Here is a 15,025-nt window from a genome sequence, read left to right on the forward strand (position 1 = left end):
GAAGGAATGGAAAAGGTAAAAGAAAAAAGGGAAAATACACCCAACTCAATGCAGAATTGCAGAGAACAGCAAGGAGAGATAAGAGGGTTTTCTTAAATGAGTAATGCAAAGAAATAGAAGAAAATAATGAAATAGGAAAGACAAGAGATCTCTTCAAGAAATTAGAGATATCAAGGGAACATTTCATGCAAAGTGGGCCTAATAAAAGACAAAAGTGGTAGGAACTTAATAGAAGCAGAAGAGATTAAGAAGAGGTGGCAAGAATATACAGAAGAACTATACAAGAAAGATTTTAACATCACCGATAACCACAGTGGTGTGGTTATTGATCTAGAGCTGGACATTCTGGAGAATGAAGTCAAGTGGGCCTTAGGAAGCATTGCTAACAATAAGGCTGGTGGAGGTGACAGAATTCTGGCTGAGCTATCTAAAATCCTAAAAGATAATGCTATTAAATTGCTGCACTCAGCATGCCAGCAAATTTGGAAAACTCATCAGTGGCCACTGGATTGGAAAAGATCAGTTTATGTCCCAATCCTAAAGAGGGGCAACACCAAAGAATGTTCAAATTATCAAATAATTGTACTCATTTCACATGCCAGCAAGATTATGCTTAAGATTTTACAAACTAGGCATTAGCAAGCTATGAACCCAGAATTGCCAGAAGAGCAGGCTGGTTTTTGAAGAGGCAGAGGAACTAGAGACCATATTGCCAACCTTTGTTGGATAATGAAGAAAGCAAGGGAATTTCAGGAAAAAAACCATCATCTACTTCTGCTTCATTGACCACTCTAAAGCATTTGGCTGTGTGGTCACAACAAAATGTGTTAAGTCCTCAAAAAGATAGGAGTAACAGATCATCTTGCCACCTGAGACAGCTGTGTGCGGGCCAAGAACTAAACATGGAACAACTGATTGTTTTAAGACTGGGAAAAGAGTAAAACAAAACTGTAATTTGTCACCTTATTTATTTAAGTTATATGCAGAGTACGTCATGCAAAATAACAGGCTGGACTAACCCAAAGCTGGAATTAAAGTTGTCAGGAAAAATATTAACAATCTCAGATATGCAGATGGTATCATTCTAATAGCAGAAAGTGAAGAAGAAGCCTCTTGATGAGAGTGAAAGAGGAGAGTGCAAAAGCTGGCTTGAAACTTAACATCAAACGAAGCTAGGACCTTGGCAACTGGTCCAATCACTTTCTGGCAAATAGAGGGAGAAGAAATGTCAGATTTTATAATTCTTCAGCTCAAAGATCTCTGTGGATGGTGACTGCCTACATGAAATTAAAACACACTTCTTGCTTGAAAAGAAAGCTATGGCAAATCTGGACAGCATACTAAAAAGCAGAGGCATCGCCTTGCCAACAAAGATCCATACAATCAAAACTATGGTTTTTCTAGTAATGTATGGATGTGAGAGTTGTATTATAAGGAAAGCTGAGTGGCACAAAACTAACGCTTTTGAATTGTGGTGCAGATTATTCACTGGAAGGTCGAATACAGAAGCTGAAGCTTAAATACTTTGGCCACTTAATGAGAAGATGAGACTTATTGGAAAAGACCCTGATGTTGGGAAAGATTGAAGGCGAAAGAAGGGAATGGCAGAGGATAAGATGGATAGGTAAGTGTCATGGAAGCAATGAATATGAGCTTGGACAGACTTCTGGAGATAATGGAGGACAGAAGGGCCTGGCATGCCATGATCCATGTCACCATGAAGAGTCAGACATGACTGAAGAACTGAACAACAACAAAAATGATTCTAAGAGGCAGACATGAGGAGGCAGGGAATTCTAAGTGTGGGGGACAGCCACTGCAAAGGCCTGGAGCAGAGAAGTAGAAGATCCTATGTAAGACTGGACCATAGAGTGCAGGAAGAGGATTAATATGTAATATGCCAGGAAAGGCAGATTAGAGGAAAGTTGTGAAAGGCCTCAGTTCCACACAGGAGTACTGGTCCAAAAAGCATTTTCTGCCATTGGGTCTCAGCTTTCTCATCTTTCAAATATGTAAGTTGGACTAGATTGTGTTTTTAAGTGCCTTTTAGCTGACATTCTAGGAGGTCTTTAACAGAAGAAATGACACCTCACTAGCCCAGTATTTTGTTTCTGACTATGGTAAGGAGGGAATGCTTTTGAGGTAGAACGTGGTCCTTGTCCTTCAAGAGCACGGAGGTAGGGAGATGAGAAATTCTATCTGAACGAGGTAGAATAGAAGTTCTCAACCTTTTATATGTCATGGACCCCTTTGGAAGTCTAATGAAGCATATGGATTCCTTTTCAGAATGGTGGGGTTTTTTCTCTTTCCTTCCCTTCCTTTTCTTTTCCTTTCCTTTCCTTGCCTTTCTTTCCCTTTCTTTTCTTTTTTGAAACTGAGTCTTCCCATCTTGCCCAAACTGAATGCATAGTGGACACTTATAGTCCCGATCCCCCTGATGATCAGTATGGAAGTTTTATCCTGCTCCATTTTTCTGACCTGGGCTAGTTTTCCTCTTCTTAGCCCCATGGCTCTCTGCTCCTGGGGGCTTATCATATTAGTGCCAGACTTAGTGCAGACTCAATCAGCTTTAGCTCAAAATTCCCAAGCTTGACATTCATGTGTCTCAGGCTTCCTCAGTAGCAGAGATTACGGGTGGGTACCATAACACCTAGCTCAGAATAACGTTATCACATGCATAAAATAAAATCTATAGGATTAGAAAGGAAAACAATTATATTGAAATAGTTATGAAAATGTATAAAAATGTATAGACCCTAGGCCCTGATATAGAAACTATTTAGTTATCTTGAGAATACTCAAGCTTTCACAATATATCAAGAATTGAGAGGGCAGGAGACAGAGATAATATCTGAAAACGGCAGGAAGGTGGAAGTGTTTGATCTGCCTTGAGCAGCTTATTTGCATAAATCTTCTCCCTCTCATGTGCTAGCTATTCACAGCTATTGTATTTGCAATAGCAAAAAATCTGGAAATAACCTACACATCTAGCAACTGAAAAAATGACTAAATAACTATAGCATATTAATGTAATATAATATTAGGAATCTGTTATCATACGAAGCATATAGAGAAATATAAGAAGACCCATACATGTTATAGTTGAGAGAGTAGGTACTAGAGAGTGTGAGTAGCTGGTTTAGCCAAGGCCTTTAGCTACTGAGAAACAACACCAGTGTAGAAACTAGGTTGCAGAGTAGGTCACTTGGCAGCTTTCCTCACTATGTGGGTTCTTTGATAAACTTTGCCCTGGGAAAAGTTTGGCCTTGAGAACTTAATAAAGCCACTGCTTACAGGAACGACAGAAAGGTGAAGTAAGAGGGAGGCAACCTATAAAGGGACTTAGCCTTCTGTCCAAAGGATTTCTGGGTAATTGCTCCCTCTAAGAGAATGATGACTTGGCTGCTGTTACTCTTCCTGACAGGGTGCCTCTTTAACCTGGGAATCGGGCTGTGGGTGATCCTTGTGCATTTCTTTAGAACAGATGTCCCTGCTGCCATTGGCCACACAGGGAGGTTCCGTGTCCTACACTGTCTCTATCTACTAGTTGTAACTTGGGTGAGTTGACCACTTTGACTATCTTGTCCTGCTAAGGGGTTGGAGAAAGCAGGTTGGATGGGAGCAGGTGCTGGGGAAAGCTCATGACACTTATTACTTGGGTGATGTTAGGATATATATACATATATGTATACACACATGTATATATACACACACATGTATGTATGTGTATGTATGCGTGTGTACGTGTGTGTGCACACACACATATACTCCAAGTAAGTGGAAAGGTTCTTCCTATAGGAGAATGATTATTGTTCCTGGTCTCTGCTACAACATCTTATCCATTGTCACTGATATTTTTTTTATGCTCTGATGAACTGGGACTTTAGGTATTTTAGTGACAGTATTTTCACACAGTGGGTGCTTGGTCAGGGCCACCAAGTAAAACGACGTGGATCTTATCCTTGAGAAGTTCATGGTTTAAATTGGAGCTTCCTATTCTTTTCTGAGTATGAACCACTAAGGATCATGGATCTGGACTTGGAAGGGCTCTTTGAAAATATTTAGTCCGTTTGGAGGGAATTTACCCCTTTGTCTTACAGATGGCTAGGGAGGTGATATGGTTTGCCCAAAGTCACCCAGGTACTGAGTGGTAGGGCCATGATTCAAACTCAGGTCCCCTGGCTCCACACTCAGTATGCTTCCCACTGTACCATCCCCTAGCTTCTTCCTTTTCAACATCAAAAATTTCTGAGGACCTCCCAATGACAATATCAACTGATTGAGAAAATCCATGAGGACAGAAAGCTATTCTAAATTTGGTTCTGTCTGTAAATAAATGTGTGTTTTATTCACCATCACAACATCTGCACACTTTTGATAATCTCATCTATGTGCCATTGGGACACGTCATGCATTTGGTCTACAGCAGGGATATTTGCCTATTTATTATACTGACGTTTTGTTGGAGTGAAGTAAACGTCAAATGACAATGCTTATTGTTCATATGTAAGATCAAACGAGATCATGTTTGTAAAACACTTTGCAGATCTGAAAATTACTATGGACAGGCCAATTTTTTTTCTTGAGAGGCAGTATGGTGAAGTGCAAAGAAGGTCATCCGAGTAGCACAGTGGACAGTGGTGATGGAATTGGAGACAGCAAGCAAGACCTGAGTTTCAATCCTGCCTCAGATACCTGTGAACAGTGTGACCTTGGGCAAATCACTTGAGGTTTCTGGACCTCAGCTTCCCTATTTGTAAAATGAAAGGGCTTGGACTTGGCCTATCACCACCCAGGTGTCACCCTTGACTCACTACTCACTCTGTTGCCAAATCCTGCTGTAACATCTCACCTTTTCTCTACTCTGTACACTGATATCATCTTGATGCTGGCCTTCATCACCTCACATTTGGACTATTGCAATAGCTTGTGGGTGGGCCTGCCCTCCTTGGGTCTCTCATCATTCCCAGTCACCCTCCATTCGGCTGCCAAAGTGATTTTCCTAAAGTGCACTTTCCTATTCAGCAAACTCTAGTAGCTTTCTGTCACCTCCAGAAAAAAATACAAAATCCTCTGACATTTAAAGCCTTTCACAACTTGTCCTCCTCCTAATTTTCTAGTCTTCTTCAACATCCCACACCTCAATGGATTCTGTGATCTAGTGAGACCGGGCTCCTTGCTGCTCATTCCCCTAGATGCCCCATCTCCAGACTGCTGGCATTTTCAGTGGCTGTCCCCCAGGCCTTGAATATTCTTCCTCTTCATCGCTGTCTCCTGGCTTCCTTCAAATCCCAGCTAAAATCCCAGTCTACCAGTCAGACAATTGACATTTATTTCATTGGTTTTTTTTTGAAAAGTTTTATCATTGGTTTTTGTTTTTACATTACAAAAATTCACAGATTTTACAGACTTTTCCCAGTCCATGAGAAAGTAAAACAGTTAAGTCAATCAATTAGCATTTACTAAGCACTGGTTCTTGAAGTACACTGTGCTAAGCTCTGGGAATACATATATAAGCAGAAAGGACAGAAAAGGAGGCAAGGAATAAGCATTTTTTATTAAGTGTTTACTATGTGTCAGGCACTGTGTTAACTAACCTCTGTGGATACAAATAGAAGCAAAAAGAAAAACAGCCCCTGATATTTGGGATCTTCAATTGTAAAGGGGGAAGACAACACAGGGAATTTGAGAAGGGAGGGTGTCATATAGAGGAATGAGGCATGGCTGACCTGGGCACCCCCCCCCCCCCCGCAATGGAAGTTCTGGGAGAAGCCATACAATTAGAGGAAGTGGCAGCGGGAGAGACAGAAGGGGCAGATGGTACTTCTGATAGGGGAATTCCAGGGCTGGAATGGCTTCAATATGAAGAACTGGGCTACAGTGGAGGAAATCTGGGGTGTAGCTTCTAGAAGTCTTTCCTGGTGCCCCCTTACTCCTGGTGCCTTTCCTCTGTTGATTACCTCCAATTTATTATATCCGTATCTATATCTTGTTTGTACATATTTGTTGGCATGTTGTCCCACCCATTAGACTGTGAGCACCTTCGAAATAATGACAATCTTTAGCTTTTCTTTGAATTGCCAGCACTTAGCACAGTGCCTGGCATACAGTAGGCATGTAATTAATACTTGCTGACTGATTCTAAGGTCCCTTGCAGATCTAAATCTGTGTTCCTATGGGGCCCTGGACTTGGAATCCAGCAGATTTGTGTGACTTGCTTCAGTCTTCTTGCATGCATATTGGATTACAATAAATACCTGGCACATCTGCCTCAAATAGTTGTGGTGAGGATTAAATGACCTAATTTCTGTTTTTAAAAAAGCATTTTCAAGTGTTAAAATACTATAGAAATGGAGTATAATATGGTATGGGTGGAGTGCAGTAACTCTGTGGCCTCCTTCCCCTCCCCTGCCCATCTCTCCCAGGTTAGGAACTACTGCTCTAAATGATAAGGGAGAAGAACAAAAGCCTATCCCTTTTACCTCTTTGCAAATGTGTCTGGAAATGAAGCTCCTCTAAGAGCTTCCCTCTGTGTGACTCTCTGCCTCTGACTTCACCTGCTTCCTTTTTTTTGGTTGCTCTCTGAGCTATACTGGTGAGTTGGGCAATCTTGGGCACAGGTCAGCTTGCTAATTTGTGTTAAGTTCAGGGCCATGAGCAGGACCTCTGAGATCCCTTCCACCTCTAAGAGGTTATGGTTTCATTCTCATGTTTCTGTCCATTCTGCCTTTCTAACTAGACTGTGAACTTTCTGCACCTAGCCGGGTAGTGGCCAGAAACAAAGTGTCTGTTTCTTTTGGAACTCTACGCTGGACCTAGCCAAAAATGGTGACACGTGTCCTGCCCGTTGAAACAAGCAGGGCATAAGCTGCTTCCAGTTACCGTAGAGTAGTAGACTTGTTTATTGATCCTTGCCTAATGTTTCCCAGACAAACCTACTGTAAGCCAGCCCTTAAAGGCCTAAATTTGCCTTTCTGTAACCTCTGCCAGGCCACTTCGGAGGTCAAACAAAACAAACGTAATCATTATTTCTTACTTGTTTTTGTGCACCTAGAACTGGATACCCTGGAGCTAGATGTCATAGTGGATTAAAGTGCTGGACCTGGAGTCAAGAAGCCCTGAGACTGTGTGATCTTGGGCAAGTCACTTAACTTTTCTATGCCTCAGTTTCCCCATTTGCAAAATGGGGATATTGATAGCACCTAACTCCTGGGGTTGTTGTGAGAACCAAATGAGAAAGTCTTTACAAAGTGCTTTGCAAAACTTAAAGTGTTCTATAAATACTAGAGGAGATGATGATAATGATGATGATGATGATGATGATAAACATAGGCATCTCAAATTGGACATGTCCAAAAGAGAACTCATTATTTTTCTCAGCAAAACCACCCACCCTTCATCTGAAGTCCAGGATACTGTCACTGTCCTAGAGTAACTAGACTAGTTACTCAGGCTCAAAACCTCCTCACTCTCACATACCCTATCTGTGCCATGGGTTTTCATTTTCACAATGTCTCTCATGTTGGTCCTTTTCCCTTCCCTTACACAGCCACCATCCTAGTTGTGGCCCTCATTATCTCTCCCCATCCCATTCATCCTCCACCCAACTGCTAATGGCATCTTCCTAACACACAGGTTTGACCATGTTCCCAGCTCCCTTCCCAAGAAACTCCGGTAGTTCCCTATTAACTTTAGGATGAAATGTGAAGTCCTCGGGCATTCAAAGCTCTTCTTGCCTTTCCTGTCTTCTTATACTTTACTTCCCTCTATCCTCACTACAATTCGCACACTGGCCTACTCTGCACTGTCTGCTCTCCCATGCCTGGAATGTTCTCTCTTCCCGCCTCTGTCTTTCAGCTTCCTTTAAGACTCAGCTCAGATCCCTCCTTAGCATATTGCTTAACACATAGTAAGCAGTTAACAAATGCTTGTTGACTAACCGGCTTGCTCCATGACAGCCTTTCAATTACTTGAAGATGGCAATAATATCATGGAGTCTTCTCCTTTCTCTAATAGACTTTCCTACAGTCCAGGACACAGACCTTTTCCACTTGATCACCCTCCTCTGGATAATCTTTAGCTTGTCAAGATCTTTACTAAAATGTAATAGTAATAATAATATTGACACTTCTAATAATTACTAGCTTTCACATAGCACTTTAAGGATTATGGAGCACTATGTCTATCACAAAAACCTTGGGAGGTGGGTGCTATTGCTATCATTTGTACTTTTATGAATGGGGAAGGAATAAGCATTTAAGAAGCACCTACCATGGAGATCTACGATCTTAAAGTCCTATGATCAGATAACTACTGCCTTCCTCATTTGGACACTATGATTCTCCTGATGTGGCCTTTTTACCAAAAGCAGGCGATTGGTTTTGGCTTCTGTGACACCCAGTAGATCCTCACTAAGCTTTTTGCATGCTCAAACCACAAGTTTTTTTTCACACAGCCCCCACTAGCCTGCTTATATGTCCCCAGGTGAGATCTCAGCTGTTCATTGATTAGCCCATCTCAGCGGGGAGTACATGGGATTATGGTGAGATGAAGGGGTAAGAGAGTGAGGGCTTTGTAATAGATCCTAGACATCCTAAGAGAAGCCCTCAGGCAAACTGAATCACTCTGTTGGGTGTGGAGTAGAGAGGATTCTAATTCATGTATGACTTGGTCTAGATGACCTCTCAGGTCCCTTCCAACATGGAGATGCTGTGAATACACTCAATCAGTAAACATTTATTAAGTACCTACTATGTGCCAAGCACCATGCTAGGTGCTGAGGATACAAATATGAAGGGCTGTCCCTGTCCCCACAGAGTTCAGAATCTAAGGGGGAAAGACACCGCATCACTGGAAGTTAAAGAGCGTGGGGAGTGAAGTGAAAGGTGCCTGGTGTGGGGGCATGATGGACAAGTCCAAAGGGGTGAAGCCAGTTTGCGAAATCTTCAAGTTCTACACACTAGGGAAGCCTTTCCTAAACACCTGGGGGAAAATTTCATTATCTTCAAGTATTTAAAGGGCTGACATTTGGAAAACGGACTAGGAAAGAGCTGGGTGAAAACTGCAGATATTTAAGGGTGATGAGAATAAAAACCTCTTCATAATCACTGTCTTGGTTGGTAGTGGGTTCCCCCTCTCTGGAAGTCTTCAAGTGGAGACTGGGTGAGCCCTTGTTAGGAATATGAAAAGGGGATTTTTGGCCAGCTAAAAGTTGGACTTAGTGGTTTTTGAATCTCTACCAACTCTGAGATCTTGTGAAAACTGAGTTCTCTTCTAATCCTAGAGGCAGCTATGTGGCAAAGTGGATAGTGAACTGGATCTGGAGTCAGGAAGACCTGAGTTCAAATTCTGCTGCAGACATGCTGTGATTTTGGCCATATAAACCTCTGTCTGCCGTAGTTTTCTTATGTGTAAAATAAAGCTAATCATAGCATGTATTTCCTAGAATTATTGTGAGGATAAAATGAGATAATGTTTGCAAAACTCAAGACACTAAATTAATGCTGGCTATTATTAAGTTTTGTGTCTGTGCATGGGAAAAGAAACAGTCATCAGGAAAGTGAGGACAGCAGCGGTAGAATGAAAGTAACACTCAACACGCTCTTCAGGAGCGTCTAATATAGTTGGGGAATTTCCAGATAAAACCTAGGCAAAGATTTTTTATTTTGCTATGACCTCAGGGAATTGGTAGATTCTGAGAAAAAAAATGTCATTCCTCCCCTTCTCCTTTCACTGTCCCTACCCCTTCTGTGGAAGTTCCTTTGGAAAGTCCCTGTGTGGTCTTAACTACAGTAAAATTAAACCATCTCCAGGCCTCCAGAAGCCCCTGGTGACAAGGATTGTGAAACTCATGTCAGGCAGTGTGGAATTGCAGAAAGTGAGCTGGACTGGGCGTCAGAAGACTCAGGTTGGAATCTTTACTCGGGCACCAACTTGCTGTGTGACGTTTGACAAATCACTTAATCCTTGGCTTTTGAGTTTTCTCATGTGTAAATGAGGGGTTTGGACTGGATGAGCTCCAAACTCCTTTCTAACTCCAGATCTATCATTATATATGCCCCGGAAATTGCGAGATGGAATGGGTAGGAACAGGTGAAAGAAATGAGACATGTCTAGGTCTTCTAGATTAGATAAAGATGCACCCCTCCTCCAGATTCCCCAAACTGAGCTCTACCCAAGGGACTGTTTTTGTCTTTCTTTTTATCCCCAGTATTTAGCACATAGTAAGTGCTTAATAAATGCTTGTAGCCTGACTCAAAGAACATTCTCAAAATGGTTTTAGTCAATAAATATACTAGTGCATAATTTTCCATATGCCTGTACTCCTCTGGACTTTGCTATCACGTTCTAGGAACCTCACTATCCTATGAAATCACTTTAGCTCTGGAACTTAGATCTTGTTGGTGACCCCTGCTCCTGTGGCCCCTCCCTCCCACTGGCAGTGGAGAGTCCCACCTAGAACTTCCATTAAGGAGGGTGCCTAGCCCAGACATCTTAATTTCTCACCTGGCTGCACTGCTCTGGTCTTTGCCATCATATCGCTATGTCAGGTACTTCCCATATACAACCCCCGCCCCCAACCCGTTTCAGCTACCTTTTAAGTATTGCCTTTTCTCATCAGATTGTAAGCTTTTTGAGGGCAAGGACTGCCTTTCTAATTTTTACAAATTTTATTCTCAGTGCTTAGCATAGTGCTTGGCACATAGTAGGTGATTAATAATATAGTATATGCCAGTATTGCAATTTTTTTACTGTGTTCAAAGTCATAAAAACTAGTCAAGAGTCCACTAAATTATCTCAAAGGCAGAGCATAGAGCTAATGCAACCAAGGATGTAGGACAATTATGTCTTGCAGAACAAAGATGGAGAAAAATCACAAAACCATTCTGACTGGGTCCATTGCAAATTTATGTTACATGATTTCAACTGAGTCCTCACTATGGCAAGGTGATGCTTTTACATCTTCCTAAATGACTCACCATCACATTTACCACAATGGCTTTTCCAAACCTTTTCATCTCTCCTAAAACCTCTTACAGCTCAACCTTTCCTCCTCTCAGCTGAAAACCTTGCCCCATATTTCACTGAAAAGAATGAGACCATTCACTGAGAACTCCTCTACTTCCCTCCTCATCTCACATTGCTACAATCCCTTCATCTACTTTCTCCTTCATCCCAGTCTTGTATGAAGAGGTAGCATATTTTTGGATGTCTTGGTTTTGCAAATGATTGGTTATGCCGAATGTTGAAGTACCCTTGCATCCCTGATATCAGTCCTACTCAATCATAATTAATAATTTCTCAGATAAATTGTTGTAGTCTGATAGGATTTTGTTTAAATTTTTTGAGTCGATGTTCATTAATAATATTGACCTATTGTGTTTTTCTCCTGTTTTATCTTTCCCTAGTTTAGGTATTAGGACTATATTAGTCTCATAAAAGGATTTTAGTAGGATGCTTTCTTTCTCAGTTTTTGAGAATTTGTGAAGTAGGCATACTAACTGTTCTTTAAAAGTTTGATAAAATTCTCATGTGAATCCATTATGACCAGGAGCATTTTTTTTCCTTTGGTAGCTCTTTTATGACTAGATCTATTTCCTTTTCTGATATCAGGTAATTTATTTGGACTTCTGATAGCTTGCGTATTTTATTTTGAAAGTATTTCACTATTTTTTGGTGTGTTCTCAGTTTTGTTACCATATAATTGTGTATAATATGTTCTGATTTTTCTTTTTATTTTGGTTTTGCTGTGATTTCATCTTGCTCATTTTAAAAAATCTTTTTATTATCAACTATTAGTATTTGTTTTCAAATTGATAGCTCATTAGTAGTATTTGCTTCTTCTTGTAAATTATCATGCCTTTAATAGCTCCAGTCCTCCTCCTTCTAATCCCTGGTGAGATCATTCCCTGCTAGCTTTAGAGCGCCTGCAGACCTTTATAATACCTCCAGAGGAAAGCATATGCAACATATCCTAATGTCTCCAAACATGGGTATTTTTCATCTCATTCTTAAGGTTTATGTTTTTAAAAAAATAAGTTGTTTCAATCTGCATTCAGACTCCGTAGTTCTTTTTCTGGACGTGGACAGCATTTTCCATCATGAGTCTTTTGAAGTTGGCTTAGACCCTTGCATTGCTAAGAAGAGATAAGTCTATCAGAGTTAGACCTTGAACAATATGGCTGTTATTGTGCACAATGTACTCCTGGTTCTTCTCACCTCACTTAGCATCAGTTCATATAACTCTTTCCAGATTTTTCTGAAGTCCGCCTGCTCATCATTTCTTATAGCACAGCAGTAATCCATTACATTTATATACCACAACTTGTTCAGCCATTCCCCAATTGATGGACGTCCCCTCAATTTCCAATTCTTGGCCACCACAAAAAGAGCTGCTATAAATATTTTTATACATGTGGATCCTTTTCCCATTTTGATGATCTCTTTGGAATATAGCCCTAGAAGTGGTATTGCTGGGTCAAAGTGTATGCACAATTTGATAGCCCTTTGGGAATAGTTCCAAATTGCTCTTCAGAATGGTTGGATCAGTTCACAACTCCACCAACAATGCATTAGGGTTCCAACTGCCCTACATCTTCTCCAACATTTATCATTTTCTGTTTTGTCATATTAGCCAATCTGATAGGTGTGATGTGGTATCTCAGAGTTATTTTTATTTGCATTTCTCTAATCAATAATGATTTAGAGCATTTTTCACATGACTATAGATAGCTTTAATTTCTTCACCTGAAAATTGTCTGTTCATATCCTTTGTCCCCATTTATCAGTTGAGGAATGACTCATATTCTGATAAATTTGACTCAGTTCTCTCTATATTTTAGAAATGAGGCCTTTAGAAATGAGACACTGGCTGTAAAAATTGTTTCCCCACTTTCTGTTCCCCTTTTAATCTTGGTCGCATTGTTTGTGCCAAAACTTTTCAATTTAATGTAATCAAAATTATTCATTTTGCATTTCATAATGTTTTCTGTCTCATTTGGTCATAAATTCTTACCTTCTTCACAGATCTGGCAGGTAAACTATTCCTTGCTCTCCAGACTTGCTTATAGTATCAGCCTTTATATTTAAATCATGTACCCATTTTGACTTGATCTTGGCATATGGTGTAAGATGTTGGTCTATGCCTAGTTTCTGCCATACTATTTTCCAGTTTCCCCAGAAGTTTTTGTTAAATAATGAGTTGTTATCCCAGAAGTTGAAGTCTTTGGGTTTATTTAACAGCAGATTACTACAGTCACTGACTATTGTGTCTTGTGTACCTAAGCTATTCCATTGATCCACCACTCTATTTCTTAGCCAATACCAAGTAGTTTTGAGGATTGCTGCTTTATAATACAATTTAAGATCTGGTATGGCTAGGCCACCTTCCCTTGCATTTCTTTTCATTAATTCCCTTGATATTCTGGATCTTTTGTTCTTCTAGATGAATTTTGTTATTATTTTTTCTAGCTCTATAAAATATTTTTTTGGTAGTTTGATTGGTATAGTACTACATCTTGCTCATTTGCTAATTTTTTTTTTGTTTTCATTTTCTGCTCTTTTCTTTTTAATCGGATTAGCTAAGGGTCTATCACTTTTATTAGTCTTTTCAATGAACCAGCTTTTAGTTTTAATTACAATTTCTATGGCTTTTTTGGTTCCAATTTATCTCTTTACTTCTAATTTTTAATATCTTCTAGGTTTTACTTTTTAAATTTTTGAAATGTATATTCAGTTCATTAATCTTCTAATTTTATTGCTATATAAGGGTATGATTCCCTCTCTCCTCTCTCTCCCCATCGAGGACTGATATAGCTGCATCCCAGAAATTTTGATATAATGTTTCATCATTACAATTTTCTTCTGAGTAGTTATTATTTCTATGATTTGTTTTTTGACCCATTCATTATTTAGGATTTCATTATTAAGTCTCCACTTGCATCTATATCTTTTGTTTGTGGTCAGTGAACAAAGTATGATCATGGCTTTCAGGTGGTTCAATAATTTTTACATTGTCTCCCCTCAACCTATTTTCTAGGTCAGTTGTTTTTCCTATGAGTTATTTAATATTTGTTCCATTTTTTAGCCTTTTGACATATCTTTTTATGTCTCACTCATGTAGTCATTAGCTTCCATTTGACAATTCTAGTGTTTAAAAAGTTATATTCTTTTTCAGTGAGATTTTATACCTCTTTTACCATTTAGACAATTCTGGTTCTTTTTTAAAAATTTTAATCTTTTTATTTTAGACATATACTAAAACTTAAAGGCATAATAAGAAAAATATATTATAAACTTAAATATTAAAACAAACATAAAAGAAAAAACATGTTATGTACACAGCAGAATGTAAGAAGATTCAAAATACATAGCAATAAATTCTATTTCAAGAAAGTCTATATAATAAATACTATATGTTGTGTTGAGAGCTGTCCAGCTTTTCTTTGCTTCCTTGTATATTTTCTTTTGTTCTCTGCTGTACATTTTTCACTTTGTTCTTTTTCCCCCCCTCCTTCCCCTCCCTCCCAGAGGCTACAATTGAGTATGGATATATTTATATATAGACATATGCATACATGTATACATGCACACATACATACATATATAAACATATACTTTCCCTAACAGTTTCTCCTCCTAATTTTTGTTTTTATGTTTGTGCATATCTCTTACATCCTATCCCTCCTGACTCCTCTACTTTACTTCTGCCTACTACCTTGTTTTCCTGTTACTTAACTTACTTCTCCTCCAATGATCCCTCAATTATCTTCCCATTCCCATGAATCTAAACACCCTTCTATTACCCCCCCTTTGACCTATTCCTTCTCCCTCCCCTCTAAAGATCCTTCCCTTATCCTTCCAAGGATCTTTCCCTTATCCTCCCATTCCCATTAATCTAAACACCTTTCTATATCATCCCTTAACCTATTCCCTCACCCTCCCCTCTAAATATCCCTCCCTTATCCTCTCCCCATCTCCTTAGTGTTTGATTTCTTTCTAAATTTAGAAGACTTTTATACTCTTC

The 15,025-nt window shown here is 39.6% G+C and overlaps 1 protein-coding gene across 1 annotated transcript in view; it reads left to right on the forward strand.

The window, feature by feature from the left end:
• The first annotated feature begins 3,390 nt into the window (after window positions 1-3,390).
• The window catches only part of AADACL4 (arylacetamide deacetylase like 4), a 54,810-nt gene continuing 43,175 nt past the window's right edge, over window positions 3,391-15,025 (forward strand). Inside the window, exon 1 of the mRNA XM_036742716.1 lies at window positions 3,391-3,558. Within this exon, the coding sequence (XP_036598611.1) occupies window positions 3,391-3,558 (168 nt within the window). The remainder of the gene's footprint in view (window positions 3,559-15,025) is intronic.

Source organism: Trichosurus vulpecula, chromosome 2 (genome assembly GCF_011100635.1).
Source record: "Trichosurus vulpecula isolate mTriVul1 chromosome 2, mTriVul1.pri, whole genome shotgun sequence".
Lineage (NCBI taxonomy): Eukaryota > Metazoa > Chordata > Mammalia > Diprotodontia > Phalangeridae > Trichosurus > Trichosurus vulpecula.